The sequence below is a fragment of the Lepus europaeus genome, chromosome 2 (genome assembly GCF_033115175.1).
Source record: "Lepus europaeus isolate LE1 chromosome 2, mLepTim1.pri, whole genome shotgun sequence".
Taxonomy (NCBI): Eukaryota; Metazoa; Chordata; class Mammalia; order Lagomorpha; family Leporidae; genus Lepus; species Lepus europaeus.
Genome location: NC_084828.1, coordinates 6,164,538 through 6,182,733, shown reverse-complemented (window position 1 = coordinate 6,182,733; position 18,196 = coordinate 6,164,538). Strand labels below are relative to the sequence as shown.

The window sequence follows — 18,196 nt, the reverse complement described above, 5'->3', positions numbered from 1 at the left end:
TGACCAGCTTTTCTAATCCTAGCAAAGACCACAACAAAACAGGCCAGACATGCTGCTATAAAGTGTGTGATGAGATTGTAGTAAATTTGCTCAGCGTTCTAGTTCTTTTAATGTGATGTAGTAAACGAGAGATTTCCCTCTGTCATCTAAAGAGATGTTCTGATCTTAAGGTATACTTTATATTTTCTGATTAAGACTAAGACTTGCCTCTTAATGAGGTACATTTTGGCATTTCTGAAAATGCTACTACGTGAAAAGTAGAAATGAGCAAAAGCTATGAGAATCATATTCCTAACTTTCATAGAAAAATATATATTCCCTGAATTAATCATATCAAGTGGTCATTGTTAGGTATGAATTCCAATGCTATAAACAAAATAAGACAATGGGTTTTCTCTGCTTATTTTCGATGCTCAGAACTCAATGATCGACATCCCCAGCATTGAAGCCCTGGGCCTTCAGGTTGTTTTTGACCTTTGGGAAAGTGAATTAAAAAGCCTGGATATCTCAGTGCTAAGTTTTTGCTTCACTCAGAAGTCAAAAATCACCTCCTTGGCAGGTCCTTTGAAAGTGTGCCTCTTTTCTGTGGCTTCATTAATGTCACCATGCTCATGGTGGTCTCAGTTTTTATATCCTAATAGTGAACCCTTAAGTTGACATAAGGTTGAGCTTTTGAAATTGAAACTTTTCCCACATAACCTGCTACACCTCCCTTTACATTCTCCCTCTAAGGAATCAACAGATTTCTCTGTGGCCCTTGTGTTCTGGAAAAGTATGGCGATCCTAGGGCAGCCCTTAAAATTTTCCCTTCCACCTCTCCCTAGCCCCAGCCGCCTCAGAATTTCCCGTAGTGGATTTGCACACGGGCTGACCAGAGGAAGCGTTCCTCCCACTTTGACCCTCTGGCTGTATGGCTTTTAGAAAACTCCTCAAGACACCAATAAGGGATTGACTTTAGAGCTAGAAGCAAAAGGTACTTGTGGCCTCTGTTTTCAGACACCACTTGTACATTCTTACAGTCACTATTGTGCTTTTTCTTTCCTGGATCTGAACCGCCTAAAAAAAAACCAGTTTGCTATTAACATCTTCTAACTCCTTTTCACTTTCAGAATTTATGGTTGTGCCATCCTCCTTATAAACATGCAGCAACTTTTTCTTAGCCGCAGCAGAAGCGTTTCGATGGGGCAGTTTTCTGCTACTCTTCCTAATCCAGACATTTTCTGGTCCTGAAATCGTTTCTTTCAGGTTACTGATTATCTTTATTTTATTTGCAGCCACAGTAGCACATCTGCGGGGAAGTTTCTCAGGCACCATTTTTGTTTTCAGAGTTTCACTAGGCATGTGCACTGCATCCCTCTGATTATGGACATGTGTTCTCATTTTTGTATTGGGTTCTCTGTCTCTAGGAACAGATTCTGAAAAATGAGTGAAAGTTCATGTAAATGCAAAAATCTTGTAACACAAGATTGTACTAAACATTCCTCAACAGTACTCACATTCCTAGATTTTACAGCTCACAATGCTTAAATTAAAAAACATAATGCTAAAAGTTGTGATATAGGTAACTTTACATTTTATCTACATTCCATAAACAGAACTGTCACTTAGTAACAGACTTGAAAGAATGAGTTTGAAATATTTTGAGCATCACAAAGCTGATAATCTGAAAACACATTCAAGATTGAAATTTTAAAAGTAGAACCTTGTGTTTTAAATTTTTTGTATCAATCCTAATCTTCTATGCTAAAGTACTTTAAAATATTCAATAGTTCTGAATTAATTTCCCTAGATCCTGACCAAGAAAACGTGACCCTATCTCTGCAGACACAGCATCAGCTCTGGCTTCAAGATGATCCTTAAGGTTTTAATTCCAAGACCAGTATTTCCTGTGTTCAAGAAACTATTAGTTAACTAGTCAATCAAAAATAGAGTACACCAATTTTTTTTGACTGAAATGTGGCTTTAATGTTTTTTTCAGATATTTGACCATTTCATATAACTGGAATTTGTTGTCTTCATTTGTTACTCATGTATTTTTTAAGCTAGGTATATGCCAGACACAGATATGATTAGGATAAAGATAATTATGTCCATATATCATAGCTGCTTTAAGGAACTAAAAAGTGCAGGGTGCTGTGAAACCTAACCTAGCCTAAGGGGTCAAGGAGGGCTTCATTTCAGAAGAGTTAAAAACTGTGTAGGATTTTCCAGGCAGAAGGTAGGACAAAAAGCACCACGAGAGGCAAGTGCTTCACGGGGAAGTGGTTTCCGGAAGGTGACTTGAGGTCACACAAGTGCTGTGCAGTCACCACTGTTTACCAAATTGAGATGGGCACACATCTTTTTATAATTAAAATATTGCCACTGTCTCAAAGCCAGATCTTAAGGTAGAGCAGTACTTCCCTGACATTTCCTTAATGCATCTCAAAGTCCCCCCAAGCCCCAAAATTTTAGGCCATTATTTGTTGGCAAGCTAGTCTTGCAGCCAATGAAGAGTGAAACCACCTAAAACTGCCTTCATGGTACAGTCATCTGGAAGGGAGATTTCCAGAAAACCACATTTGGTATCTTGCATCCACCCTAGACTTCTGGAGGACTCTGCAAATTCTCCTTCCCCTACTGGAAAATAAGGGCTTTTTGGTCAGGTATTATGGGGTAACACTCTTATTCTGTAGCAGCGAAACCAGCAATTACCAACCTGTTTTCCTCTTATGGAGCCATTTGCTCTTCTGTCACCAAGCTAATTACTAGGCAAATTGAGTACAGGTAAAAATGCCTCTGTGGACTGACATATTCATGTAGTCAGAATTATTACAAACGGTGTCTGCCCTCATGATAGCCTTATTTTTTTATTTTTTTTTTACCATAAACATGAAACAAATGCAAAGCTGTTCTCCCAAGATAGGTTAGGTAATACTTCAAAGCAACCCCGACACACACATCCATCCCTTTTGCCAATTATGTGATTTCACGTGATGGAATTCTATTCCTACAGATGATTTTGTTCAGTTTAAGTCGCCAGGCATTGCAAATGGCGTCTTAGCAGGCACAGATGACCATGGCACTACATCCATGCAGCATGATGCCCTGGGCTCTGTGGGAGAGTGGCTTAAAGTGCACTGTTTCCTCCCCTTCAAAGGACCGCTTTCTCAGGAACTGTTTGATTATAAACTAGTATCTCCAACAGATCAACACTGTACAAAACGAGTCTTAACATATTAAATCAGTGATAGGCAAATGCTAGAATATAAAATGTTTCAAAAGGTGAATGAAAAAGTTTTAAAATATGCATGGCAAAATTTAGACAAAATGTGCACTTTATGGGAGGATATGATATACTGTTATTGATCAAACTGACTGCACCCTTCTGCATGCTGGATAAAATAACTGCTTGGTTCCCAACAACACACCCAATTGAGTAATACAGATGAAACCCCATTAACAACTAAAAAAGTCTTTATAACATGATGGAAGTTGTAGCAATTTTTCATGTCTGTACTGACAATTTAGGAACTTGATACTCACACTATGACATTTTAACAAATGTTCATTTCTATTGTAGAAAAAGAGAAAGGGTCTGGAGAAAAAAAAGTGAAAAATTTTGTAATATTTTAAAGGGAACTTTCAATTACACTGTACTTAGTAACTACAATTTGATAAAGATGTACGTCTAAAATCATAGGTGATAAAATGGGATTTTTACAGAAAAAAAGATTTTAAAATGTGATAGTCAATGTTATTACTGAAAACTTTGTCAATGTTAAAGTGCTTTATTCTCTTCGAGAAAACTACATATAGTTTTAGAAACATACAGAATTCAGGGTTAGAGAGAAGTCCAAATTCTGTTAGGGTGCAAGCTTAAGAACTTTGGAGGAAGCTGCTCTAATATTCTACTGATAGTGTCGTTTAATACTACCAAGTGGTTCAGTCCACGAGACCTACTGTCCCAGGTGGACTTGTCAGTTGCATGTGTTTGGGACATTTCTGAGTGTGAGGCACCACTGCTTTCCTGTGACTCCCTTTATGTGCGTGTTGCACACACACCAGCAGTGCAAAAATTACATCTGTAGTAGCATCCCGTTAGTGTGTATCTGGATAACCACTTTTAAATTACGACTCACAGGTCTGTTTTAAGATGGTCTGTGGTGAACAGAAACTTGGATCTAGACATGACCATCTAGTTTAGAACACTGATCTTCAGTTTCCACATTGTGAAGCCTTATTCCAGTTATAGTTCTTAGTGATACAAAGTTGTTTTCCCAGTCCAAAGTAAACTTCACATCATTACTACAGAAGCATCAAACTTTTTAATCTAGCTTTTTAAAAACTTAAAAATAAATTTGAGAATGAGAAAACAATGACTAGAAATGAAAATATGCTATACTACCTCATATACTTACAATAATACTGACACTCTTGGTCGCTGTTACTGGTGTATAAATAGGATCCACATAGTGGGTAAATCCTTCAATTGCTATTTATACCCTCCCTGAAACAAGCCTTTCATCAGAACTGGTTTGAGATTTTCTATTTGTTATATAGCCTTCACCAATAAGCAATGGAGTGACCCCAAATTCAGAAAGCAAGCAACATTTATCAGTGGGCTTCATCCTTTGCAAAGCGAAAGTTTCCAAAAACAGCCCATAAATTCCAATCTTGTTATTTAGAGAATGAACGTAGACTACACAGTAATTTTCAGTAGCTCACTAGGTCTGCAAACACTTCTGTATTTTCTAGGGGGAGCTGATAACACTGTACTCTTGTGTCATGTGGCAATGTCCAAAAGAGATTTTCCAAAATTTAGTAGCCTAGAATTTGTTATTTTCTAGTATAGTCATGGTCAGGTTTCAGGTTACTCAATGATGGGCATCACACAATGCTGAATTCTTTTGTTTTGGGACCTTAGCTAACCTAGCTCATCAGTTTCTCCTCATCCTGCAGAGTTAATTGGTAATATCAGTGATCCTTACACTTCTCAAAGATACATGATAACTATTATAATTACTTTATCAACAATTCTATGAAATATAAACTTACAGAACTTCATCTACTTAAGGTAGTTTTTTGGAAGATAACATCACAAAACATTTCACATTAAACATAGGCAGGATAAGGTAGCAAGTAAACACAGGTTTTTCATCTGTCTTATCTTTACTAATAGAAAGCAACAGTCACAGACAACCCCTTTTCAAGCATGGCTTCTAATTTGCTTCCGTTCCTCCTTGCTTCATACCTACCACTCTGGAGCCTGTGTCTGGGTGAGGAAGAAGTAGCCAATGGATGGGGGCTGGGGAAACTACTCTTTAGCAAGAGCTAAAGATGAGTTGGAGGGAAACTGACTGCAAAAATGCAGACCTTACGGAATTAACCACCTAGAATGCATTTGGCTTGGAGTAGTTCTTTTAAAAAGCCCTTTGCTTGTTAGGATAGTGGAGCTAAATTTATTGTACTTTACTGTTTCAGTAAATCTAAAAACTGACTCCTACATTAATGACTTAATTTAGAACATTAAAGATCTTATGTGGAAGTGGAAAATCAAATATTTGCAATTTTTACAGGCTCCTTTACCTGTTAGCCACTGATTAATTCTAAATTATTTACCTAGCGGAGCCAAAGGGTAGGGCTGTTGTATTTCACAGTCTACCTGGTCATCTCATTTCTTAGGTCAGTTACATTACCTCTTCTCTTTGACAGTCCGAATTGCCATTTAAAGGCTTTAATAAATGATAAAAACATACCTTAAAACTGACTTAAAAACTTAAATATCAAAAAATAGGCTGTAGCACTGACAAATTCAGACTAAAGAAGTATTCTACAGTTATTTGCCCCACCCCAATCCCTCCATCAAATCCAGAAAAAGCAGTCCTTGAGAAGGCACCAATTTAGAGTTTGATATTTTTCTACTAATCTGACAATACATTAGGAACTATCTTGGCAGATGATGAAAGAGACTGGGGAAAAAAATCTTAATTTTGAAATCACTATGTATCCTTAAGCAATAGCTATAACTTAAAGAGCTTCACAATTTTTTCCTAAAATCTAAGAAACGACAATACAACTATCAACAGTCTTTACCCTTGAGTCCATTTCATTAACTCACAATTTCAGCTACAGGAAAGACTAATATTAATTAATCTAATTTTTTATATTGCCCCATTTTCTTTCTAGCTTTGAAAAAATTTATTTGGTTTGATCCTTATGTCCCCAAATACTAGGACAAGAGACGGTCTTGAACTGTGTTACTGCAAATTTCTTAGGGTTTCTGGTTTATTATTCTGATATTCACAGAAGTGGAGAGGTATTAATTTACTTAAAATTAACAAGCAAAATGTTCTTTCTACAATGCTTTGTTGCACTCCCTCCCAAGGGAGTAACTGCCCTCTAATTTCCACATAACAAAAAGTATTTGTGACAACTGCCACATACATGATCAAGTAAATATATGGATTTACTACTCATGAAAAGAATGGAGCTTGTTACTTCAGCCATAAAACTGCAAAGCAAAAAGACCATTTGCTAGCCACTTAAAACTTTCTCAAAAAAGCGATACAATGGAGGAAAACTGCACGCCCCGTATGTGTTCTTGCATTCTAAGGACATACAAACCTGATTTTTTTCAGCGGGCACAAATGCAACGTGTACTGACAGAAGAGATCAAAATCCTCCCAATTTAGTTTTTAATACCATAGAATGAAGTTCATAAATTCTGTGTTTTGATTATTCTGAGGGAAAAAAAAAAAGGCTAAGAGCCAGTGTTACTCAAAGTAAGAATTTTTACTGAGAGGATACCAGCGAGTGCCCAGGACTCAGTGCTGCATGGTCTTCTTGATTTTCAGACAGTGATACCCTCAGGTGGTGTTGGTCTCTTTCCATTTGTACTTCCAGTTTTTGAAGTGCCTTTTTCTAAAACTTCAATTCTTCCTTCCATTTTCTGATTATAAAGCCAATTTCTTTTATAGGTGTAAGCCTCTAGCATTTGGAGGAAACTTTTGTGTTATAACTTAGAAGCTGTACATAATTGCTATAGCATTCTTTCCAAGGATCATCAAATTGAAAAATTATTTAATCAGAGATTTTCCAACGAGAAAAAAATGACCACCCTACGAATTATCTGAAAGTGGGATAAATTTTTCCTTTTATTCATGAGATACTATACATTTTCAGTACACCCTTTTTAAATAAGGACACAGGGGAAAACACTTTTTAAATCTCACCTAGCTTTTCAATGTGTGAAATCATTTTTTCTTAATATGCTTATTAGTAAAATTAATCCTTTGAAAGAAGTAAAGTTCAAATCTAAATATTTCAAAACCTTTTAAAAAAACATAAATGAATAAAATCATAGGACTCTGGACATACACAACCACAGTAAAAAAAAAAAAATTTATACCATTAAATTACTTCAAGTGCAATGGAGAGCTATAGCACTTATTTCAGGATCAGTTCACATTCACTTTGTTATCCTTTGCTTTTTTCAAGAAAATACAGACTGATCCTAAACATTAAAGTACATCTGTGCATTCAATCCCTGCGCATTCTGCATAAAGTAGAAAAAAAGTCAAACATGTTCTAGTGCTCAATGTAAACATTTTAACTATTAATTATTACTTTTCCTTAAAGATACTTAGGAGTGTGTCAATATTCAAAGTTAATCTTAGGAATAGCACCATAACCCCTCCTCAAAAAAAAATCCATAAAAATTATTTTCTCCATAGCCCCCTTAGTTTTACTTCAGAAGATGAGAAGCTACCATCGTCAACCATACTTCTAGTCACTTTGCCCACTTTTTGCTTTTTTGATGAAAACAAATCAGATTAAATCAAATCATTTTGGACATAAAGAGAACTGAGTAGCTCTGGTTACCTAAGCAATCAAAGACTGGTTAATTCAGTCCAGAGAATGGGAACAATTCTCTTCATGGAGCCTAAATTATTTTACCAAAACAATTTATGTACTTATGAATGTTATTTTGTATTTACTTATGGATTTCTGGTACCTCTTTGCAGATGATGATAAACATGGAGTTACAACCCTGAGAATAGATGTGAAACAGAGAAGCTTAAGAATTTAAGTCAATGAATCTGACATCTATTACCAGTACTTAGAAATTAGAGAGGTAAAAAAGGCAGACTATTTTTTTTCAGGTCAACAAAGACAGTCATCCTGAATCTTAAACTTGAGCTTTGAGGAGAGAAACATTCTAGTTTTGAAGTAAAGCCACCAGTGACAGGTAGGTATCCCACCTATGTCAGTTGGTAATGTTAAAAATGTCCCTCCCCTAACAGAGCAGAAAGACAAAGTACTCCTACCATGTCAAATGGAATTGATAACTCAAAGTAGAACACTTAAGAACATTCTCTAACACTGAAACCAGAGTCAGATGCTTTTGCTTTTCTGCCACCTCAAGGATACCAAGGAGAAAAGGGTTAACTCTGTCTGAAACCAAACAATTAGGGCCAATAAATAAATATGGGCATACCACAATATACCCCTTAGCTACTAAACATGTAAACCATTTGAATCAAGTCCATCTTCAGGCACAAACAAGCCGAGGAATGGCCACCTACACCGGAGAAGCATAACCTATCAAGTAAAAGTATTTGGCTCACAAGTAAATGTACTGTTGATATTTGATGGTGTGATAAGGTTTTACTTTAAATGGATTCCAAAATTATTTTCCCACAGAACACAGCAGTCTCTGATAGTTAGATAAGAGGTCATGCAAACATACACTTAGCTGCCCCAGCACAGCGTGCTTAGGATTGCACATGACAGCGGTAGGCTGAAACAGAGATGGAGCATGACACTGACTGTTCTCCTATGTAGATAAGATCTGCAATTGCACTCGACAAAACTCAACTCTACCATTTCAATATAGTTGCTGAAATCTACATATAACTTAAATACTCTTTTAGCCCTGTACACTCTATTAAAAGAATACATCTTCCCTAAATCTAAGGCACACAAACTCCTCTATTCAGAGTAAAATTATGGAAGAGCCAAGATTTTGGTTAAGTCCTTTACAATGGAAATTAGAAGATCTTGGACAGAGGACAAATTATGTAACATTTTCTTAGTGCACGGTTGGAAAGAAAATGCTATGACTACTCTGGCCTTAGAAATTTAAAATATTCACTCAACACATTAAAAATAATTTGCCAGCACTTAATAAATTCAAGTTTATAAAATAAAAGTGATGTTTTCCTTAAAAGGAAAAAATAAGATCTAACAGCATTTGGAAGGAAAATTAGAAACCATTTCAATGAAAATGACCAAATCTGGCATAATGCATTCTACTTAAGTAGCCGGGGGGGGGGTGGGGGGTGGGGAGTGGTAGGTACCTTGCCTACTAATCATGGTTACACCTCCTATGATTGTAATGTCAGTATGCACATAATATTTATGAAAAATCTGTAAACATAGGTCATGTGAAATTGATATACTACTACAGGACAGGGGTTAGAAACTACCACCTCTGGGCAAATTCAGAAAATGACTGCTTGACACTTGCTACCATGAAAGTAATGCTCATTGGTTTGATAACCAGATGTCTAGTGTTTATCATCCTTTAAACTCATGCTCTGTGTAGTCAAATGCTGTCACAGTGGATCTGCCCCCAAAATGAAGCATATTTTGGCACCTGTGCTGAATGCTGCTACGAAGACCAGCAAGTGCAAATAAAAATAACAGTCATGATTTAGTCACATTCATAACTTTTCATAGAAAAATATAAATATATTCCCTGAATTGTAAGACAAAAAATAATTTCAACAGCCAGCTTTCACCATAAATTCCAGTCCATTTTCCTCTTTAAATGAACTGGCTTTCCCTCAAGGTCATAAGGTGCAATCATTGAAATCTAACACATTTTCTAAACTTCTGTCATCATCCCCATCATGGTATCTCACAGTCCTTCTACCCTGATTCCTCGTTTTTATTTTTGAACGTCGAAGAACTCTCTTAGATTTTGCATAGTCCAAATCCTCCCAGTCATTATCATCCACATTTAACCTAGGTCGTTTGCTTTGTCTTTGACGTCTCACAGTTTTAGATACACTAGTTGTAAAAGTTTTACCTTTTCTAACTACTTTTGCTTTTCCTTTTGTTTTCCTCCTTTTGGTTTTTGTATTTTCAGTACAGTCAATATCTGATTCAGTTATGGATCCCAAATCTGATGATTTGGGACTAGTGTCAGGTCCAAACTTTGAACTCCCTGTTGTTTCAGATATTTTCACATTTTCTAATTCAGGATGCAGTCTCTTCCTTTTTATTTCCGTCTCTGCTGATGCCTGCGAATCATCAATCACTTTTGTCTTACTGAAAGGAGCCTTTCCATAGGTCCTGAGTCTTCTTCCATTCCACCTGCGCAGCCCGTAATTCAGTTCCTCTTCAAAGTTATTCTCTGCAATAGTTTTTTGTGCCAAAGTTGACTCAGAAGACAATTTTCTACCAGTTTCACTTCTTAGAACACGGCTCGTTGAATCTTCTTCTGAAGATCCAACAGAGAAATTTTTTGTTTTAGAAAGTACATTTGAATTATAACTACTGGTGTGCCTGTTCTTGCATTCTGAATTCAAAATGTCTTCAGAGTCAGAGTCTCCATTTAAAGTCTGCCCAATTCTTTTTGCACTACCTTCTGGGTCAGATTCAAGTGGCTTACCTTCACAGGCATACTGCTCACTCGGCACTTCACAGATTGCATCACCCTCACAATCACTCAGTATCTTATTAACTGAGGTACAATGAAAACGGAGGGGCTTTTTCCTTCCGTTTTTGCTTCGCGTGCACTTATTTTCCAAACTGACATCTTCTCCATCACTCATGAGCTTCATCTTATTGGCAGCCACAGTTGCACTTCGAGTGATCCTTAGAAGACCCGTTTTGGCTTTTAATGATTTCTTAGCCACCTTTGAATTTTTCTCTGAGTCACTGGAACAGACCCTTTTCCTGGAAATTGTTCTGCTTTGTCCATTGTCTTGGGATGTGGAATCTAAAAATTAAGAGTATTCTTTTAATCTTTTATAAAAGAATATGTCTAATAGAATTAAATGCTCAACATCTGAAGCAACTGAGGTCCAGAATTCTTATTAACTTGGAAGTGGGGTTGCAGTGAATAGGATGATCACACCTCTTAATGATGAAACTGTTTAATACTACACTAGGGTATGCAAAGTAACAACTTACTTTGTCTCCATGGAATTTTTCCTAATGCCACAAATTCCAAATCACTCAACTACTTTTAACCTTAGCTTTAGCTGCTTGCTGCTCCTTTAAGGTTTTTGTTTCTATCAATTCACATTTACCAAGAGTATGATTTTAATTGAGTAAGTTATCTCATCACTCTGTACTCACGGACATTGTTAATTATGGTACCTACCTTAGAAAAGATATGGAGACTATACATTATTAAAATATAAAGTATTTAGACAAAGTTCCTGATACACAGAAAGAGCTCAGTGCCTGTTCTGTTAGGGCTCTTGCCACATTGCTTTGAGTCACACCCCTTTCTTTGCTCTTCTCAAGCTACCATACCACAGCTCACAAATGTGCCTGCCTCTACCTTCCTCAAGCCTAAATCCAACAACATTCCCATCACCAAAACAAAAAGTAAAATCTTTGATGGAAATAGTTGTTACTAAGACTGCCTGTTAGGCAAATACAACTAAGTGTACTCGCTAAACAGTTATGCAAGCATATACTAAGAGATGAACAGAATACATGGGAAGACAGAAACAGCTAGCAAACAGAAATTTCAAACAGGGGGTCGGGGGGGGGGGGGGATAACCACATGCAACAGAGAAATGATTAAATCAGCAAACTCAGGTAAATGTTCTGAGTTACCTTTCATGAAATTGCTTAGTTTTTCTTCTGCTTCATCATCTGAATCTAAATCGGATTCAGACACATGATCTAAAAAACACTGGGACACAGCAATAGGTTCACCCTTCAAACTTCTTGAAACTGGGCTCATTTCCACTTCATGACATCTACTGTCTTCTCCACCTTGATCTCCAGATTCAGACTCTTCCGAATCACTCAAGATCTTTGCTTTCTTAAAGAAATGCCCATTCCTGTGAGCTGTATTATATTTCCTACCACCATGCCGTCCTGGCTCAGAATCCGCTTCCTCTGAGACGCTCTCTGCCTGAAGTCTCTTCCCCGATGTTGATGGGCCAGCAGCTCCATTGTAACCATTATCTGAATAATGATTTTTAGAATCTTCATCAGAAGACTCAATTTTGAGCAATTTTGTTTTAGAAGTTGCTGGCGCATGAGACTTGTAACCATTAGCATGCCAATTTTTCCGGGCTACCCGCAAATCACTTTCTGACTCCGAATCCCCGTTTTCAGATTCGTTGGCAGTGTTCTGGACAACATGAGAAGTGGACAATGGCAATGGCTGATTTTGATCTCTCATTTCCTCTTCTTCAGGTTCTGACTTTAAGCTCTGATCATCTTCAGAATTATGTAGTAACTTTTTTCTAGCTACAGCAGAAGCATTGCGATGTGGGAGCTTCCTAGCAGAACATACACTTTCAGAGCTAGAATTCTCTTCCACGTCACTCATTAGCTTTATTTTATTGGCAGCCACAGCAGCACACTTCCGTAGGATTTTTCGGTTATTTCCAGCTCTTGCTTTTAGAATTTCACCAGTATCCAATGAGTTGTTATCAGAATCACTTAGATAGACTCTCTTTCGAGTGGCTTTTCTATAGTATCCATTTTCTACAGAAACGGGACCTAGAAATTAAAAGAAATCTTATTTTAGCATTTTAGTGACTATCATTTTAGTGGTTTTCCTTATTTTTGAATGTTAAAATTAAGTGCCTAAAGGACACTTAATAATACGTAGATGCATTAAATCAAAAATTCATTAAGTGTTTAACTTTGGGTTCTCATAACATACATTCTCCCAAAATGCCAGACTCTTTACCAGTTTTTCTCTGGGCAGCCCTAGTTCTGGTCACTCTGAGATTGCTGCTTCTGGACAGCCCACTGCGTAATGAAGATTCACAAGCTCTTGAACTCTCTCCTTTGCTTTCCTCTGAACTATTTGAAGCTGAAGAGGATGAAGAGGTAGCTAAGGAATCTTCTATTTCACTTTCTAAGAAAAATAAAGTGCAAATAATTATATGTAAATAATTATACACAATGTATCTATACAAACAAATAAGAATTTATTTCATAACATTATACTACAAGCAGGTTCTTAGGGTATATTTCTAAAAAACTGTTTCAAAAACACATAATCAAGTTTGTGCTTGTATTTCTAAGAATATTAATTAACCTTGGACTACATTCAGAAATACTTTAGAAAACAGTTATCTGGTAGACAAACTTCCATTTAAAAACCAACTTAGCCCCACCATCTACCTCCTTCTGTGATACTACTCATGCATTTCAGATAGAAAAGACAGTCATTTCCAGTTCATTCACTTCAGAGGATATATGTTTAGCTCTCATTAGTGGAATTAACCCTAACAGCATAGTTATACCATATTCAGCTCAAGGAAATCTATCTCTATGTGCTGTACACACTCATACACAAAGAGGGAGGGGGAAAAAGTGAAATAAATAATTTAAATAGTGCAGGTATTTTTTTTCTCCCACTTCAAGAGTGTATGCCCCCATGGCCGATGCTGCAGCTCACTAAGCTAATCCTTCGCCTACAGCACTGGCACCCCGGGTTCTAGTCCCGGTTGGGGCGCCAGATTCTGTCCCGGTTGCTCCTCTTCCAGGCCAGCTCTCTGCTATGGCCCGGGAAGGCAGTGGAGGATGGCCCAAGTCCTTGGGCCCTGCACCCCATGGGAGACCAGGAGGAAGCACCTGGCTCCTGGCTCTACAATCCAGAGATAATGTGTTGCACACATGGGTGCCCAACAATTGAATAACAATATTTTACCTCTTACCAGAAAATGAAGAACCGTTTCTTAGAGTTATAGGTCTGTTTCTTCTGACCCTTTCTGATGATCGTGCTGAATCTGAAGAGTCATCTGAAGTAACACCTGAAGAGATGTCAGCACTTGTCTTGAGGGTTGCAGAATAAGCCGCCCTACTTGAGGTAGACTGGGTAGGAGAACCTACCAACTCAGGAATCACTTTTGTCTGAGATTTCACACGCTTCTGCTTGGTATTTCTGGTCAAAAATATGAACAATGGAAATAATATTCAACAAAGGCAACTGGTTTACAAACAATAACCTAAATAAGAGTACTTTTTCTTAATCTGAGGATATTTCATGACCAAAACATTAAAATATTCACTATTAACATCTTATTTGAGGCATGAATTACTACTAATACTTCCTGACGCCAAATCTGGCACACTTTTATTCAAATCTGTAGTAATGAACCCAGTAAGAGTTACTGAATACCTCAGATTAAATTAGGGAAAGCAACTGTTACATAATACAGGCATTCATTTACGCTGTGCATTCAAGCCTCCACAGGATACAACACTCCTTGTAGTCACCTATCTATATGTTCAACATAGTAGAAAATTAAAAGGAGGGGCCCACTGTTGTGGCCATGCCTGCAATACCAGCATCCCATATGGACACCAGTTCCAAATCCTGGCTGTTCCACTTCCAATCCAGCTCCTGGTTAATGCACCTGAGAAAGCAGCAGAAGCTGGCCTTAGAGCATGGGTCCCGGCCACCCATGTTGGAGGTCCAAATGGAGCTCTAGCTCCTGGCTTCAGCCTGGCCTTGCTCTGGCTATTGTGGCCATTTGGGGAATGAACCAGCAGATGGAAGATACACATATCCCTCTCTCTGTCTCTAATTCTGCCTTTCAAATAAATGAACGTTTTTTAAAAAAAAAAAAAAAGAGAGAGAGAGAGAGAGAGACACCTAGAAAACTTGAAGGGAGCAGAAAGATTTAAAAACAAACTTTCCAAAACCAGGCTGTTCTACACTTAAGCACCCATTAAGCCATGGATTACGCAGAAGGGAAATGGAAGTTTACACCGTTACAAATCTGGTTAACATTTATGTCCAGATACTCCTATTTCCCTTCAAAAAAAAAAAAAAAAAAAAGTGAACAAGCCTTTTCAGGGGTATCTAGACATTCAAGCTTAACAACAATATCACAATTCTTTAAAACAGTAATGTTTATAAAATTATAAAAAAAAAATCAAGCATGTTTTACAAGTATCAAAACCTTTAACTGCCATTAATATCAAGGGAGGACAGATACAAAAGTAAATACAAAAAGAAAAAAAAGCATACTTATTGTAGATTTGATTTTTAACAACAGATAGATAGCCAAACCTAAACTGAGAATAATTTTAGAAGTAAATGACTGTTTAAGAATGTCAGTCAAGGAAGACAAAGAAATGACTGAAAAAATATTCTAGATTGAAAGAGACCAGAAAAACATACAGATAAATGCAATGTATTATCTTGGAACTGGATTACAAAGAAACTTTGCTCTACTCTCTGCTATGGCGTGGGATAGCAGTAGAAGATGGTCCACATCTTTGGGCTACTGCACCCACGTGAGACCCAGAAGAAACTCCTGGCCCCTAGCTTCCGATCGGCACAGCTCCGGCCGTTGCAGCCATCTGGGGAGTGAACCAGTGGATGGAAGACCTCTCTCTCTGTCTCTACCTCTCTCTGTAACTCTCTCAAATAAATAAATCTGTTTAAAAAAATAGAAAAAAAAAATTTGCTCTAATGACATTACTGATAAGTGTAGAAATAGGTTTTCGATTAGAATTTGAATGTACTTCTTAGTAAATCCAAAGTATAGGTAAATGAGCATATCAAAAATACCTCCCTTATTCAAAAGAAAAAAATATATGTAATAAAACACAACCATGTAACTATTTGAATAAGCAACAGACCAACAGAGCATATATTTGTATTTGTGTGTGTGTGTGTGTGCAATATACAGATAGGTTTCATCAATTTATATCTTAGTGATGACGCAGCTGTATTAGTGTAACTGTATTTTGTGATGTTCACACAGGATGAAATCACCTACAAGGCATTTCTCGAAGCATATCCCTGTCTCTAACTGATGCCCGACTGTATTAAAGCAACCTTAATGCAAATGTAACATGAAATGAAGACTGGAAAATGTGAGTAAAGAATATATGGGAGTCCTCTGAATTAATTCTGGCAAAATTTTTGTACCTTTGAATTTATTTTAAAATAAAGTTTTTTTAAAAGGTACTTTTATTAGTGTTTAATAAAATAGCATTTTCCTTTCAACAAAAGTAAATTATGGAAGACAGTACATAAATACTTCAAAAACTCATGAAAAACTGGAATTTAAAATTAATTTTGTACAAAAAACTTTAAACCCACGTTTTTATATTTTACAACCATACAGTACTCATCTTCCATGAACTTTGTGAGGAACCCTGGTACTTCACACAGAATGTATGCATTTGAATTTCATGATGCAAACTAACTCATTTACCTAGTGAGTATGTTCTTCTGTCTTAATGTGGCTCTTGGGGTAAATGGATGGAATAATTCAACTAATCCCCTCACCTAAATGGAAGTTAAATTGGCAAAATTATTAAGTACAACAAATGTCAGAACTCTGTAGTTAAGAAATTAGAAAGTGCTCATTTAAGAGAAACTACTGAGTGGCCAGTTCTATGGCACAGCAGGTACACTGCTGCATGCGGAACAGGCATTCCATATGGACAGTGGCTGCAGTCCCAACTGCTCCACTTCCCTACAGAACTTCCTGCTGATGCTTGGCAAAGCAGCAAAAGATGGACCAGGTGCTTGGGCCTCTGCACTCCACAAGCGAAACCTGGATAGAGCTTCAGGTCCTTGGCTCTGGTCGGGCCCAGCCCTCCCTGGCCCTGGCAGCCATTTGGAGAGTGAACCAGCAGATGGAAGATACCTCTCTCCTTCTAATTCTGCCTTGCAATCAATCAATCAATCAAAACAAAGGGAAGGAAGGAAGGAAGGGAAGGGGAGGGGAAGGGAAAGGGAAGGAGAGAAGAGGAAAACTACTGAACCTAGGTCTATTAACAGCTCCCAACCATTCTCTGTCTCTGTCTCTTAACACACACACATACACACACACACACCCTCTCTGGGCATGATAGCTGTGAGGTAGAGGGGACTGGCCTGATTTGGGAGCTCTACAGAAAAGCTGCATGTCCCAAGGCACTGTCAGCTCCGGTGACTACCAGCAATCCAGAACTACACAGCTGCCTTGGGCCAAGGAAGCAAGAAGAGTTCAGCCAATATTTAAAAGGGAAATGTAGAGAATGAAACAGAAAAGTCTCTTAAAAGCTCCACATTATTTGGGATCTAGAAGGATGCACACATTTAAGAGGTCTATTTTACCTACTTATCACTAGCTGACCTTGAGAATATTATACCTATTATATAGTAGCATAAATACTGCAAAACTTGATTTCATAATACTTTAAAGCACCTTTAAAGCTGATAATGATGTAATCTATGTAATCAAAGATAAAAATATAAAATCAAAAGATTAGAAAATTTTATACATAATGAAATTATAAAAACCTTAAATCCAAAAAAAGCAAAGCTTGCCATAAACAATTTACCTGATAATTTTGTTAGCCTGACTAACACTGTGACAATTTTGCTGTTGCTTAAATCTCTGGCTTCTTCGAAGTTTTTCACTAAATTTTTGACCAATTTTAAAATCAGAAGAGATTTTCTTCATTTTTTCTTCAAATAAGGCAGACAATCTCAAGGTCATACTGTAAATCTACAAGGAAATGAAAACAAAACTACCATTACAAAATATCTTTAAAACTATTTTTACAAAACAATTACAATCATTGAGAATATTTACAATTATTTTATCACTGCTTTTAGATACTAGCTGCCATTAGTTCATGTATTTCTACCCCTCTACTTTCAATGACATCTACAAGAAAAACAGGAAACATCAAACATCTATCTACTTCTCAAATACTCTCATGAAAAAATACTTTTAAACCAAACAACATTCTAGGATCTAGAAACTAGGATGTAGAATCTGTATGTCAGTGGATCTCATCTAGTGTTTTCTATCGTCATATCTGAATGTATAAATCACAAAATGCATCCTATAAGTCAAATGAGAAGTTGGTACTAAAGCTACTATTTAGGCAACAAGTGAGCAGTGTCTCTTGGAGGCAAAGAAAAAGAAGCACTTTTATACAAGCTTGAACTTGCAGTCTGCCTGCTTTTGATGCCATCTTGCTCTAA

General features: G+C 37.1%; 1 protein-coding gene across 2 annotated transcripts in view; it reads right to left on the bottom strand.

Annotated features, from left to right (window-relative positions):
* Positions 1–9,710: 9,710 nt before the first annotated feature.
* The window catches only part of BRWD1 (bromodomain and WD repeat domain containing 1), a 113,476-nt gene continuing 104,990 nt past the window's right edge, over positions 9,711–18,196 (bottom strand). For both annotated transcript variants that reach the window (XM_062204926.1, XM_062204934.1), the window contains 5 exons: positions 17,545–17,711; positions 13,911–14,137; positions 12,935–13,105; positions 11,842–12,741; positions 9,711–10,990 (listed from right to left, as the gene is read on the bottom strand). In XM_062204926.1, the coding sequence (XP_062060910.1) occupies positions 9,837–10,990; positions 11,842–12,741; positions 12,935–13,105; positions 13,911–14,137; positions 17,545–17,711 (2,619 nt within the window). In that variant the 3' untranslated portion in view covers positions 9,711–9,836. The remainder of the gene's footprint in view (positions 10,991–11,841; positions 12,742–12,934; positions 13,106–13,910; positions 14,138–17,544; positions 17,712–18,196) is intronic.